Source organism: Camelina sativa, chromosome 11, assembly GCF_000633955.1.
Source record: "Camelina sativa cultivar DH55 chromosome 11, Cs, whole genome shotgun sequence".
Lineage (NCBI taxonomy): Eukaryota > Viridiplantae > Streptophyta > Magnoliopsida > Brassicales > Brassicaceae > Camelina > Camelina sativa.
The window spans coordinates 44166587-44178967 of NC_025695.1; the positions used below are offsets into that span (position 1 = coordinate 44166587).

Genomic DNA, 12381 nt, shown 5'->3' on the forward strand with positions numbered 1-12381 from the left:
CGGTCCGGTTCTCATTAAACCGGGTTTATTTTTTGTTTGATCCAGGTTAGCCAATCTAATCTAAACCGAACGAACCAAAGAAAACTTATTGAACCATACAAACATACTTTGGCTACAGTTTCTTGCGTAATACTAAAGTTATAAACATAGTTTAACAGGAACAAGTAGAAGATCATGTTTCTTATGGGAAGTGAGTCCAGAACCTTCATCCATGTCAATGTATTTAGCCGTCACACCATCTGGTAACTTCCAATCAAAGTGATACAAGAGATTCGCAAGACCAAACTCAACCGTTGTTATCCCCATGTACATTGCTGGACAAATTCTCCGACCACCACCAAATGGTAACAACTCAAAGTCTTGTCCTTTAACATCAATGTCACAATCCATAAACCTCTCTGGGAAAAACTCTTCTGGATTTTTCCATATCCTCGGATCACGGCCTATAGCCCATACGTTGACGTGAAGCCTTGTATTAGGTTGAATCGTGTAGCCGTTGATGTGAAACTCACATGTTACTTCTCTTGGGACTAGAAGTGGTGCTACTGGATGTAACCTCCATGTTTCTTTGATCACCATTTTTAGGTAGTTGAGTTGATTCGTCTCATCTAAATTTATGATTCTTGTTTTCTTGTTTTTCCCCCTTATTTGGTCTCTGATTTCAGATTGAACCTTCTTCATCACCCTCGGGTTTCTTGCGAGTTCCGCCATTGCCCATGTCATGGTTATTGCAGAAGTATTGATTCCCCCCAAAAGGATGTTCTATTGACAAAACATCAAGAACAGCTTTGAGATGAAGTCTCATGAATCTTCAACACTAATCTTAAAGGTTTTATAATGAGATATGAATTACTATATACTTACCATCAAGATTGCTTTGATATGGTTTCTTGTGAGTTTGCCATAACCAAGAACAGCTTCTTCTTTTTCCAACTTCAAAAGCAAGTCCACAAAATCATCTTCACTTCCTTCTCTGTTTTTCTCTAGATGCAAACCAATCATTTGTTCATAGAAAGCATCAAGATCACGCACACTTCTCTCTCTACGTGCGTGTAAACCCGTGTACCAATCGAAGATCCCCAAGATCTCGAGAGCTTCATGGACTAACTCTTTGAACCTTTCATTGTTGAGCACAGTTCCTTGGAAGTTCACACCAAATGCTGCCTTCCAAACCACACTAACGTAACTTCTCGCTCAGGTTAACAAGAGTTTTCTGAGAAGCAGATTCAGTGATTGAATCAATCAGTTTCCTCATCTCCTCCTCCTTGATTGGTTCAATCAACCTAACTCGTTTAGAACTAAAGAGTTCTTGAACACAAAGCCTTCTTGATTCTTTCCAATAATCATCGAATCTAGAGAAAGCAATGTCTAGATAGTTGTAAGAAAGCTTTCTTGTGCCTGATAAAAAAAGGCCTAATTAACATGCAGAGAAAGAATTATTTTATATAAAATTATGAAATTATTTGTACCTTCCAAGCTTGGACGGCTACAACAATGGAGGTCATAGTCTCTAAGAACTTGTTTAGCTGTTTCAGGGGAAGAAACTATAACAGTTGGAACTCTTCGAAGTTTCAGTAACATTACAGGACCATACTTCTTTGAGAGTGTCCATAGAGATTGATGTGGTAATTCTCCGAGCTGGTGCAAGTTTCCAATGATCGGTAAGCCTGGAGGACACGGTGGTTTCCGTCCTGCCCGCTTAGTGTGTTTGACGGCGACAACAAGGATAGAGATGAGGAAGAGAAGTGATAGATACCAAAGCAGAGTCATATTTTTTTACACGTTTCACGTTTGAGAGTGATGATGATAAAAGCAAAGCTTTTGTTCTTTTATATACAAAACATTTGTGTCACCGCGTGTAAAGAGATGAAATTTCTTTATTGTTTATATATTGATGTGTCCCAAGACTCCCAACGCAGCAAGCAAATCTAAACTCTTTGTGCTAAATTACTAATAGTCTAATAGCTTCACCTTACAACAACACATACCGGTTAACACTAACCGAACAATGGCTTAAATCACAATAACCAAACCTCTCCTTAACCAAAAATCTCTGCTTCTAATTTTGTTCTTGTACTAAACCTTTAATAAAAGCAGAGTAACATGTCTCATCAACGAGACACTAAATCCCAGGAATAGGAAGCATTTTAAAGAGAATTTACAGTAAACTTTGATCCAATCTAATCCAATCCAATCCAATCTCGAGATATGTGGACGTGTTTTGTTGCGGTTTCAAGAATAGTATGGTTCGGTTTCAAGAATTTGTTGTATCTCTCTCAGACAACTGGGCTGGTGTAGTTTGGGAAGAGTCTGACCAGTTTGTAAAGAGCATCTGAGTGAAACTTCCTTGCGAATAGATAACATGGACGTCTAATTCCGTTCCATGTACAAGGCCAATGCAGCTCTTCTCCGCGCTAAGAAAAGAAAAACGCAGGAGATAAATCAAGAAAAAGCATTTTCACATTTTTCAGTGTTTTCAAATGCAGTAAACGTGTAATGTTACCTTGCCAACGCTTGTTACATGTACACTCATGTCGTCGGACTGCAAGAAACAGAGGAAGGAAAAGTATGTATCAGAATTTTAAAAACACAAAGACATGAAAAAAGAGGAGATAGAGAATTGGGAATTTTCTCATGGAATCTCTACTCTGTGATATCAATATATCATGTGATGTTTCCACCAAAAAAAAAATATATCCATGTGATGTTTGATTGATGTGTTGAAAGAATTGTTGTAACATTACCGTGAGATTTTTCAAGAGCTTGAGTGAGACATCACGCGCTCTGTATGTCTTTGGATGCCATCTACGCTCAGACCAATCAACATATGTGACTGACCAGTTCGAGATTCCTCCAGGATCAAGCATCTTTAAAGAACAAAGATTTCGTTAAGGGACAAGAATCACAGTGACATATTTTATAAGAGAGAAAGTTGTTGTAATCTCCTCACGTGGAAGAATGTTGGCAGGTAATGTTCATCTGCGATGCAGTTCTTGTTTGCTTCTACCCCAGGCTGAGGATTTCAAATCAGAATCAGAGTAAGTAAGCATCAAAACTAAAACTTTTCTCAAGTTTAAAAGAGTTATGGTTGAGATGATCCAAGCTTGGAATCTTTATGAACAATTTCTTATTACAGAACTCAATCATCCATGAAAATGAAAAGTTTGGTATAAAGGAATACCGAACTTACTCTGCAATATTCCCGGAATTTTGAATAGTAGAGACCATCAGCCATCACTATTACAGCGTGTTGACGCTTCATTGTGAACCACTGTACCAAAAGTAAAAAGTGGGAATCAACCTTACCATTACCAAACAGACTTAGAGAAGCAACTTAAGAACAATCCATAACACAGGGATTAAGTTTAACAATATTTTACCTGTGCACCCTTTCTGAAATCTTGCCTAGGGATCTCAGGTAACATGTGATCCATGTGTCTGCCCGTCCCGTGAGGACCAAGATCCTCAAAACTTGAGAGAGATAGAAACAAGCATTGGTGAATATCAATGGAGAAATCAAATTTAGCAATAGAAAGCTGAGAGTCATTTATTTACCTATCAATGAAGCTGACATTAGCGTGCATCAAATACCGATAGGTGTAGTCAAATGTATGCAACGGTATACAACTGCAATAAGAGATACAGCGAGTAAAGAGAATGTAGCTGGAAAAAAGTTATGATTTTGGTGCAACGACAATAACTTTATGAAAATCACCTTTCTGAAAGAAGAACAAAGTGTTGGTTGTCAGGATCTTCAAGAGCATTTGCTAGAAGCCGTCTCTCAGCATCAACCATAGAAATCCTTCCCCAAGTGACATGATCACTGTGAATTTCACGGTCTGAAAAGTGACGGCTAATGTGAACTGGTCTTAACCTTGATGGGTGGATGTAAATAGAGAATCTTCCTTCTTGACCCTTCACAACAATATACAGAGCAACAAACCGTCAAATACCACACACACACACAGCAATCAAAAACAAATCAAGAATGCCTCAGATCATCTTTAAAACCTGAAAAAACTTATCCCAGAGCTTCTCAAACGGCAAAGTACCAGGAGTCAAGAACATAAAAGCGATCTTTGATTTAGGGGTGAGAGCAGGAGGTGTTCTAAGTATGTCTTTGATCACAACTCGAGCTGCAACTTCCTCGTCAGTAAATTTCCTCACATGAACAGGAAGCCATCCAGAGAGCGCAGCTTCACAGCCTCTACTAGATAAACCCACACAGGCAGCAGAGCTCTTAGTGCTCTGTTGTGGATACATGTAAGTGATGACCAAGACCACACTTGCGATGCATACTAATAATACAATCAACAATGGCTTCTTTAGAGAAGAGCGGTGTCGTGGAGACAAATGCAGGTTCTGTGTTTCTCCCATTGCAGAACAAAAAGCTTGAATCTTTTAACTTCTTTACATTGAACAGAACCTGAAAATTTTCACAAACAATAAAAAATATTGAATCTTTTTGGCACTTGCTAATCTTTAAAGCAACACTCTTTAGAGGAACATGAGATTTTTTAAATTCCAAGTCCTACACGTTTGGTTGAACAAAAATTATAGGAAAATTGAGAAAAAAGAAACCCTAATATAAAGGAGAGAAGGATTCACGTTGTTATTGTGATTGAGAAAGATCCTCACCCGCACGTAGGTACGATACGATGCCAATTAAGAAAGTGTAGTGAGTTTTACTCCACTTCAGAAATTCCAAAAAAGCTACAAAAAAATAGAATTAAATATATCAGATTCGATTTTTAATTACAGAGGAGTGGACCAAAGGCATTTAAATCAGTGAAGAAGAAGAAGAAGACTGAAGAGAATGAGAAGTTATTAGAACAGTAGTACCTGAGACTTTCGAGCTGAATGGTATTAAAATGGGGAGAGAAATTAAAAGAGAGAATCTTTGAGTGAGCCCAGATCTTAAAAGGGAAAGCTTTGATGATCTTGATGAAAACCTTAAAAGATCTTTAGGGTTATTACAAGAAAAATCAAAGAGATGAAGAGAAAAGATAACGAGAGAGTGTTTTTGTGTTTGGTAATAAATGTTTATTAATATATTATAAGCTGTCTCCAATGAAGAACATACACAAGTGTGTGTATTTGTTTTCAGATCCTCGATTTGTTTTCTCTCTCTTCGCTTTGAAATAAAGAAATCGATTCAGACTCAGACACAAGTGTTTAGACTTTTCCTTTTTCTTTTTTTTTTTCTGTTGTTGTTAATTTGGAAAAAACTAAAATTGTTTAATTATCTTCTTCTAGTATATATAAACAAACAAACAAACACCTCCACTCCACACCAGTCGATTTTTCCAATGATGGTGGAATCAAAAAGACACACTAGAGATAGAGAGATAGAAAAGTCTTACGCAATACGCATTCTTTTACACACACACAAAAAAAAAAAGATTACATATTTTTTTCTTTTACTATTGTACATACTTTGAGATTTTTTTTTGTATGGTTTTGGATTTTAGTTGCCTGTTTAAAAAAAGAATGAGCGACAAAAAGTTTAGGCCCAATAACTCTTGTTTTTTTTTTTTTTGCTTAGGCCCGTATATTATAATCGGATCTTCCCAACCCGGTAAGAAAAATTAGAGCAACTAACCAAACCGGAAATTCTGAAGAACATCACTGATCTCTAATTCTTTAACCGGTCCGAACACAAACCAACAAGCGGATTTTGCAATTAAGTTTTTTTTGTTTTTTTTTGTTTTGGGCTCTAAACCCTAAAGAAAGGTTAAACGCCGTTCGTTTTGTTTGTTGTTCTTTCTTCATCCACCTCCAGAACCAGAGAGCAAAAGCGCTTAAATAATGGCAAATCGACCTGAGTTGCTAGCTCCACCGGAGATATTCTACGATGAAACCGAAGCTCGGAAGTATACTTCTTCTTCCCGTATCGTCGATATTCAGGTTTTTCAATATCTCTTATCTCTCTGTTTCTCCTGAAATTTAGCACTTGTGCATAAAAAAAAAAACATTTTTATGGTTTTATAGGCTAAGTTGTCAGAGAGAGCTTTGGAGCTTCTTGCTTTGCCCGAAGATGGAGTTCCTAGATTCTTACTCGACATAGGTATCAAAAATCGATCCTTTTTTATTTTACTTATGATGTTTAGTTGTGTAACCATAATTTGATTTGCTGGTTTATTGATAATCAACAAATGTGGTCATAATTTTTTAAAAATTAGTCTTTTAGATCATTGATTATGTTAGTGTCTCGTTGTTTAGCTTTGTTTTCAAGAACAGAGAAGAACTAATCTCTCTATTCTGGTTTCAGGTTGTGGATCTGGCCTGAGTGGGGAAACAATTTCTGAAAGCGGGCATCATTGGCTTGGTTTAGACATTTCAGCTTCTATGCTTAGTAAGTTTATTCTTTGTTAACTGTTTCTTGTCATTTCCCATCTCTTGTGATCTTAAGCCCTCTGGTGACAATGTAGATGTCGCTGTGGAAAGGGAAGTTGAGGGTGATCTTTTACTTGGTGATATGGGGCAGGTGTATATATAGCTTCACTTTTAGTTTTATCATATTCTCTTAGACTTTTTCTGTGGGCTAGAGTTGATTTTTTCTTTTGTACGATGACATATTAGTGATTGCTTTTATCCACATATTACTTGTCTCAGGGATTAGGTCTTCGTCCAGGAGTTATCGATGGTGCCATCAGTATATCAGCTGTTCAGGTTTCACTTCTCATATTACCTTACGTACATATGCTTTTTTTTTTTTAAGGATTATGGTGATTTTTAATCAATTCTGCCGTATTTTCTGATTTCAGTGGTTATGCAATGCGGATAAGTCATCGCATGAACCTCGTTTGAGGCTAAAGTAGGTGTAAATCAGATAAATTTTTACTGAACTGAGTTAGAAAGTGTGTTGCCAAAACTGATATTTTAACCTCTGAAATTTGAAGGGCTTTCTTTGGGTCACTATACCGCTGCTTGTCAAGAGGAGCACGAGCCGTTTTTCAAGTGTACCCTGAGAATATCAAGCAGCGTGAATTGATTCTTCGCCAGGCCTTACAAGCTGGATTTGGAGGTGGACTTGTTGTTGACTATCCACACAGGTATGTATTGTTGCCAATTCCATTGATAACATTCTTTTACAATCAAGAAAATAAATTTGGTCTTGTAGTCTTATGAGCTGCTTAGAACTATCATGCAATGGCATGATCATTTCATGTTGAACGCTGTTTTTGGTGTTTGGTTTCACACATTTAATCACACGCAATGTTTTCTTTTATTGCAGTACTAAGAAAAGAAAAGAGTTCTTGGTCCTCACATGTGGTTCTGTTCAGACAAGTATTCAAACCGGTAAAAGTGACTGTGATGAGGGTTGCTCTGAAGATGACAGTAGCGAAGACGAAGAGAGTGGAATGGTAAAAACTACGGCTCTCTCTATCTAGGAATCTCATTACTGTCTTGTGATTTGCCAGTACTATATCGAAATCTCATTTACCATTGTTTGTTTTATTTGTTGGGAAAAAGGTGTCTATGTCAGATCGGAATAGGCCAAAGAAAAGGCAGAAGTCGTCAAACAAGAAAGGGAAAAGTAGGGAATGGATTTTAAGGAAGAAAGAGCAAAGTAGAAGAAAAGGAAACGATGTTCCTGCTGACTCCAAGTACACCGGTCGAAAACGCAAGTCGCGTTTCTAGTTTTGTTTTATGAATACTTAAAACGCTCTATAGATGTTTTCGTCACTAAAACAAGTACTGATCATCCTCTGTTTTTGAATTTAAATTGTTTGTATTAAACTTTTTTGTTGCTATGATCGAATGCAGCTTGTAATCAAAATTTTCCCGACTTCTAAAATAGTTGTTGGTCATGGATCAAGTATGAATAGAGGTAGTGATTGGTGAACAAAAACAAATATTACAAGTGGTACCGCTTTGAACAGCTTTCACGTACGTTACCAATCAGTCCAGAGTAAACAGTAATAATGGTGAATAAGATCATACTATAAGCAATCGCCATTTAACAGATTTACCAAAAAATGAAAAGAGATATATGTATGAAACTGATATGATTGCATAATAAGGAGATGAAACCAGAAACAAACATATATTTCTGACATTACATTATAGTCATTGCGCTGGAAAGTTCGATCTAAGATTTGAAAACAGAAAAGAAAACAAAAATCGAGATAGAGAAAACTTCAAAAGCTAAACGAGTTTTGTTGTTGTCTCTTAACCAAAGAGATCAAATCCAAAGTCACCCTCTTCCTCTTCAGACTCTTCCTTCTTCTTCTCTTCCTCCTTTGCAGCTGCGGCAGACTCAACTCCACCGCCACCTCCTGCTGCTGCACCTCCTCCGACAGCAAATCCTCCACCACCACCACCGCCGATGATCACCTACTCAAGATATAAAACATGTTCTTATCAAGACAAAAGGATCCAATACGCATTTCAGAAATAAATACACATGTTCTTATCAATACGCATGTTAATTACATAAATTGTTACGAAGCAATTTCAACAATTGTGTAATTAACTAATGGATCAAAGGCCAGACGACAATCAGAAACTAATGGATCTAAAAGCAATACACATTGAATTAAAATCCAGATTATATCACAAAATCCGATCAAATGGTCAGAAACAAACTATGATTGCATCATCAGATTTAGTGATCTTAAGCTCGAAATGAGATCCTAAACCATAACATCTAGCTATTTACACTCGATCACGTCTTCGATTAAACAACTAACACCGATCCACAGCAAACGAACAAATATATAGGAGGGACATAGGAAATGGTCAAGAAACCTGGAAGACGGCGGAGGTAGGGGAGACAAGAGAGAAAGAAGACTGAACGCCGCCAGATGAATCGGCGGAGAGAGCAGCCTGAACAAGCTTGCGCTGTAGAGAGTAAGTGCAAGAAGCTGAGCCTTCAAGCTCTCCTTCGTGTTGCTTCGCGGTCCATTCTCCGCCTTTGCTTTTGCAAACGAAAGTGAAAACTCCCATCTCTGTCTCTCTTCAAACGGCGGCGAGATTTCTCAACTGTGAAAATGGTTTTAGTCTCACGGCCCCCCAAAAAATAATGCGTAGTTACGTTTATATATGATTTTATTTCACAACGACGACGCAGTGAGAGGAAAAACCTAAGAACCCTAGAATCAAAACTGGGCTTTAAATAATGGGCCCTCTACAAAGCCCATTAAAGAGCTCTTTTTGTCTTTTTAATCTCGTTTTGCTTGTAGGCGTTCATTAAAACTAAGGAGAGATCCAGAGAGCAGTGTCTTACTTCAACTCATGGCTTCTCTCCATAACAACTTGGTAAGCAGATGTAATTTCTTGTATTGTCTAAGAATGATTTGAGTCGAGGAGGATATGCCTTTAGACAAACTTTTTTGTTGTTTGTTTGTTACATACACTTCAGAAATATATCAAGTAGTAGTAGACTCATTTAATTATAGGATGAAAATCAACAAAATTTCCTCAAAAATTAGAGGGGAATAAACAAGTTATGTGGTAAATTCGCTCTTAAACAGAGCCTTATTAGTTATTATTACCTACCAACTTTTACAGTTTGGGTTTTGAAACAGCAGAAGCAAAAGAGAAGAGAAAAAGGTCAGAGCTTTATGCCAGAGTGAATGGCGACAACTCCACCAACAAGGTTCTCGTACTCCACCTTCTCAAATCCTGCGTCTGCGATCATCGAAGCAAATTTCTCCTGCACTCATTTCATACATCTAGTGATTACAAAACATGCCCAAAACCAAAAACGTCTTATAGAACAGACATAACCTGATCACACACGATGCTCATATAATCAATGGCTATCATAACTTAAAACTGATCTTCTTACTGGAATCTAACAGAACCTTTAGCTATATTATTGATCATGGTACGTTGTTACTAATGGTTTTGAAGAAGCCCACATGTTAAAACTTAAAAGTTATCTTCTAAAATGAATCTCACACAACCTTTAACTAAAGATTTGAGCATGGCATTTTATTACTAATGTTCTTGAAGAAACCAACAAGTTGAAACATCATATGACGACTACACTATTTTATACAAATCTTCCAAGCAGTGCAGCAAAATAACGAAAACACAGGAAAACTAAGCTCAAAACTGTGTGTAATTACTAATTATGCGATATTTTAAGAAAGGTAACAAAAGGGTGAATATTTGAACCTGAGGGGGAAACCGACGAACGCTCTCAACCAAGTACTGATAAGATTCCTTGTCCCCGGCGATTAGTTCCCCTAAGTGTGGGATGACCTGGAAAGAATACAGATCGTATCTGCAACACAAGAAACAAAGTGAGATTATCAAAGAAACAAAAAAGACTTCGGTACTTACTTCCACAACATCGAAACTTACAGATTTTTGAAAATCGGAATGTCTACATGGCTGAGCTCAAGGCACAAGAATCTTCCACCCCGTTTTAGTACCCTAACAGTGTGAAGAGTTTTACAAGGTTATACACAAACGCTGTAACAGGAAAACACACCTGAATCGAAGAGGGTGTAATTATTTGTAGTAGGTACCTATAAGCCTCAGCTAGAGCCTTTTCAATGTGTGTGACGTTCCTTATTCCAAATGCAATAGTGTATCCATCCATTGAATTATTATCGAAACTCAAGGCTTCTGCATTTCCTTCAACCCATACGAGCGACTTGTTATCTCTTAGACCTGTTCAAGATAGCAAAGGAAGCCTGAGCCCACACATACATAGAAAAACTATAGAGGAAAAAAAGAGGATACAAAATTGATGCACAAAGAATGCTAATGTCTCACCTCTCTCAGCAGCTCGTTGTTTTCCAACGTTTAACATATTAGGATTAATGTCACATACGTATATCTGAGTCTCTTCAAGAGAAGCCTCATCAACTTTCTGTAATGCTCTTCGTTTGACACTGTAAATAGCATCATAGATCCTAAACGCAACATCACCTGCGTAATACAACCAATATCTATGAAATTTTCAATTATAAGATGTATGGATTCGTGATCAGAGACAGCAAAATTCTATGTTTAATTGTTTCGACCTGTTCCACCGGCCACATCAAGATGCTTCATCCCTGCAAACGGACTCAGCTTACCAACAAGTCTGAAATCACAAGCCACTCAAAAGTTTCAATTTTTACACAAAAAGCAATTCTTAACGCTGGTGATATAAAAGTATCACAGAGTCTAACCTTTCCTTCCATAGCCTATGCAAGCCACCGCTCATCACATCATTCATAATATCATAACTCGAAGCTACATTGGTGAAAACGTTACCAACCAATTTGCTTTTATCTTCTTCCTTAACTTCTTGAAACCCTGAAAAATCAAAAACACTAAAATTTAAACTCCCACTGTAAAACTCAAAGAGAGATCACAATCTAGAATACCAAAGAACCAAATCAAGAGAAGAAAGGATAGATCTTTAAAAGAGTAGTGATACCGAAACTTGTGGCATGAGAATGAAGCGAAGCAACAAAGGAACGGTGATTCAAAATCCTGCTCCCGAGCCTCCTGCTTACTGATCGAAGTGCCATAGCTCCTTATATTGAATCAGAAATTACGGTCTTGGACGGAGAATTGTTTTGGTTCCGCGAACGAGGAAGACGAAATCGTAGGAGCAGAGATGAAAGAGAGAAAGAGATAGAGCTATAATAAACTCACCTGCGACTGCGACTTCGGTGAGGAGACGAACTCGTTAGTGCATTTTGTTAATTGAGCTCACGATTTTTTTTTTAATACTATATATATATATATATATATATTTTTTTTTAATTCAAAGAGAAATAAACATTTCAATCTACAAATTCTTTGTTAATTTTTTTTAAAGAGATTAATAAATATTGGATTAAAAATTAAATTATTTATCTCTCTGAATTTGCGAATTTTTCGAAGTGAGAAACCTGAAAAAGCGGGAAGAAGTCTTCACCACAAAGTTCGTTTTTTTTTATTTTTCTCGGATCATCACATTTTTCATTTTCCTTTTTACCATTTTTTTCTTCTTTCTCACAAACTAAACTATGAACGCATCATTATACGTTTTTCTTCTTTGATCTGTTAAAAAAAGGTATAAGCTTCATGCATGTGTGTTCTTCTTATGTACTTCTTATAATCGTCCAGCTTTGTTTTCATTTTTGTGATTTTTATGTGCCTCTGATTCAAATCTTGATGAATTCCATCTCTGGTATTTGAGTTTACTACATGTTCGTATTGAATTATTTGAACGCGTTTGTGGTGAGACTTTTTCTTCTTGTTATTGGTTTTTTTTGCTTGCGATATCTCCTCTGTTCCTGTGGCTTTCGCTTGAACATTCGCAGCTTTTTTTGAGGATCAGGGGGTATCTTTTTTATGTTTTGGTTTGTTGAGTTGACGGTAAATAATGTTTGCGGTTTACAATGGTTGTTTCCAACGATTCTAGTACCTACAACATTGTACCAT

At 37.0% G+C, this 12381-nt stretch overlaps 4 protein-coding genes and 1 pseudogene across 5 annotated transcripts; 1 reads left to right on the forward strand and 4 right to left on the reverse strand.

Moving 5' to 3' along the window:
- LOC104726279 lies at positions 47-1795 on the reverse strand (annotated as a pseudogene).
- Positions 1926-5212, reverse strand: LOC104726280. 2 transcript variants are annotated; one of them, XM_010445105.2, is made up of 11 exons: positions 4843-5212; positions 4609-4713; positions 4012-4426; positions 3716-3915; positions 3556-3627; positions 3381-3471; positions 3191-3271; positions 2951-3013; positions 2745-2867; positions 2504-2542; positions 1926-2414 (listed from the first exon to the last, which is right to left on the reverse strand). In XM_010445105.2, the coding sequence occupies exons 3-11, from the start codon at positions 4375-4377 to the stop codon at positions 2277-2279; spliced, it is 1173 nt and encodes a 390-aa protein (XP_010443407.1). In that variant the 5' UTR covers positions 4378-4426; positions 4609-4713; positions 4843-5212; the 3' UTR covers positions 1926-2276. The 2 variants fall into 2 exon arrangements, with proteins under 2 accessions (XP_010443407.1, XP_010443406.1); XM_010445104.2 differs by having other exon boundaries at positions 4639-4713; positions 4843-5211.
- On the forward strand, positions 5730-7801 carry LOC104726281 (probable 18S rRNA (guanine-N(7))-methyltransferase). Its single transcript, XM_010445106.2, has 9 exons — positions 5730-5907; positions 5992-6067; positions 6272-6355; positions 6432-6487; positions 6616-6672; positions 6768-6817; positions 6903-7055; positions 7238-7367; positions 7477-7801. The coding sequence occupies exons 1-9, from the start codon at positions 5809-5811 to the stop codon at positions 7642-7644; spliced, it is 873 nt and encodes a 290-aa protein (XP_010443408.1). The 5' UTR covers positions 5730-5808; the 3' UTR covers positions 7645-7801.
- LOC104726282 (60S acidic ribosomal protein P3-2-like) lies at positions 7998-9039 on the reverse strand. Its single transcript, XM_010445108.2, has 2 exons — positions 8755-9039; positions 7998-8340 (listed from the first exon to the last, which is right to left on the reverse strand). Exons 1-2 carry the CDS (start codon positions 8950-8952, stop codon positions 8176-8178), a joined length of 363 nt encoding a protein of 120 aa, XP_010443410.1. The 5' UTR covers positions 8953-9039; the 3' UTR covers positions 7998-8175.
- Positions 9407-11666, reverse strand: LOC104726283 (2-methoxy-6-polyprenyl-1,4-benzoquinol methylase, mitochondrial-like). Its single transcript, XM_010445109.2, has 9 exons — positions 11608-11666; positions 11387-11485; positions 11136-11262; positions 10986-11047; positions 10735-10890; positions 10485-10629; positions 10318-10389; positions 10129-10237; positions 9407-9661 (listed from the first exon to the last, which is right to left on the reverse strand). Exons 2-9 carry the CDS (start codon positions 11478-11480, stop codon positions 9560-9562), a joined length of 867 nt encoding a protein of 288 aa, XP_010443411.1. The 5' UTR covers positions 11481-11485; positions 11608-11666; the 3' UTR covers positions 9407-9559.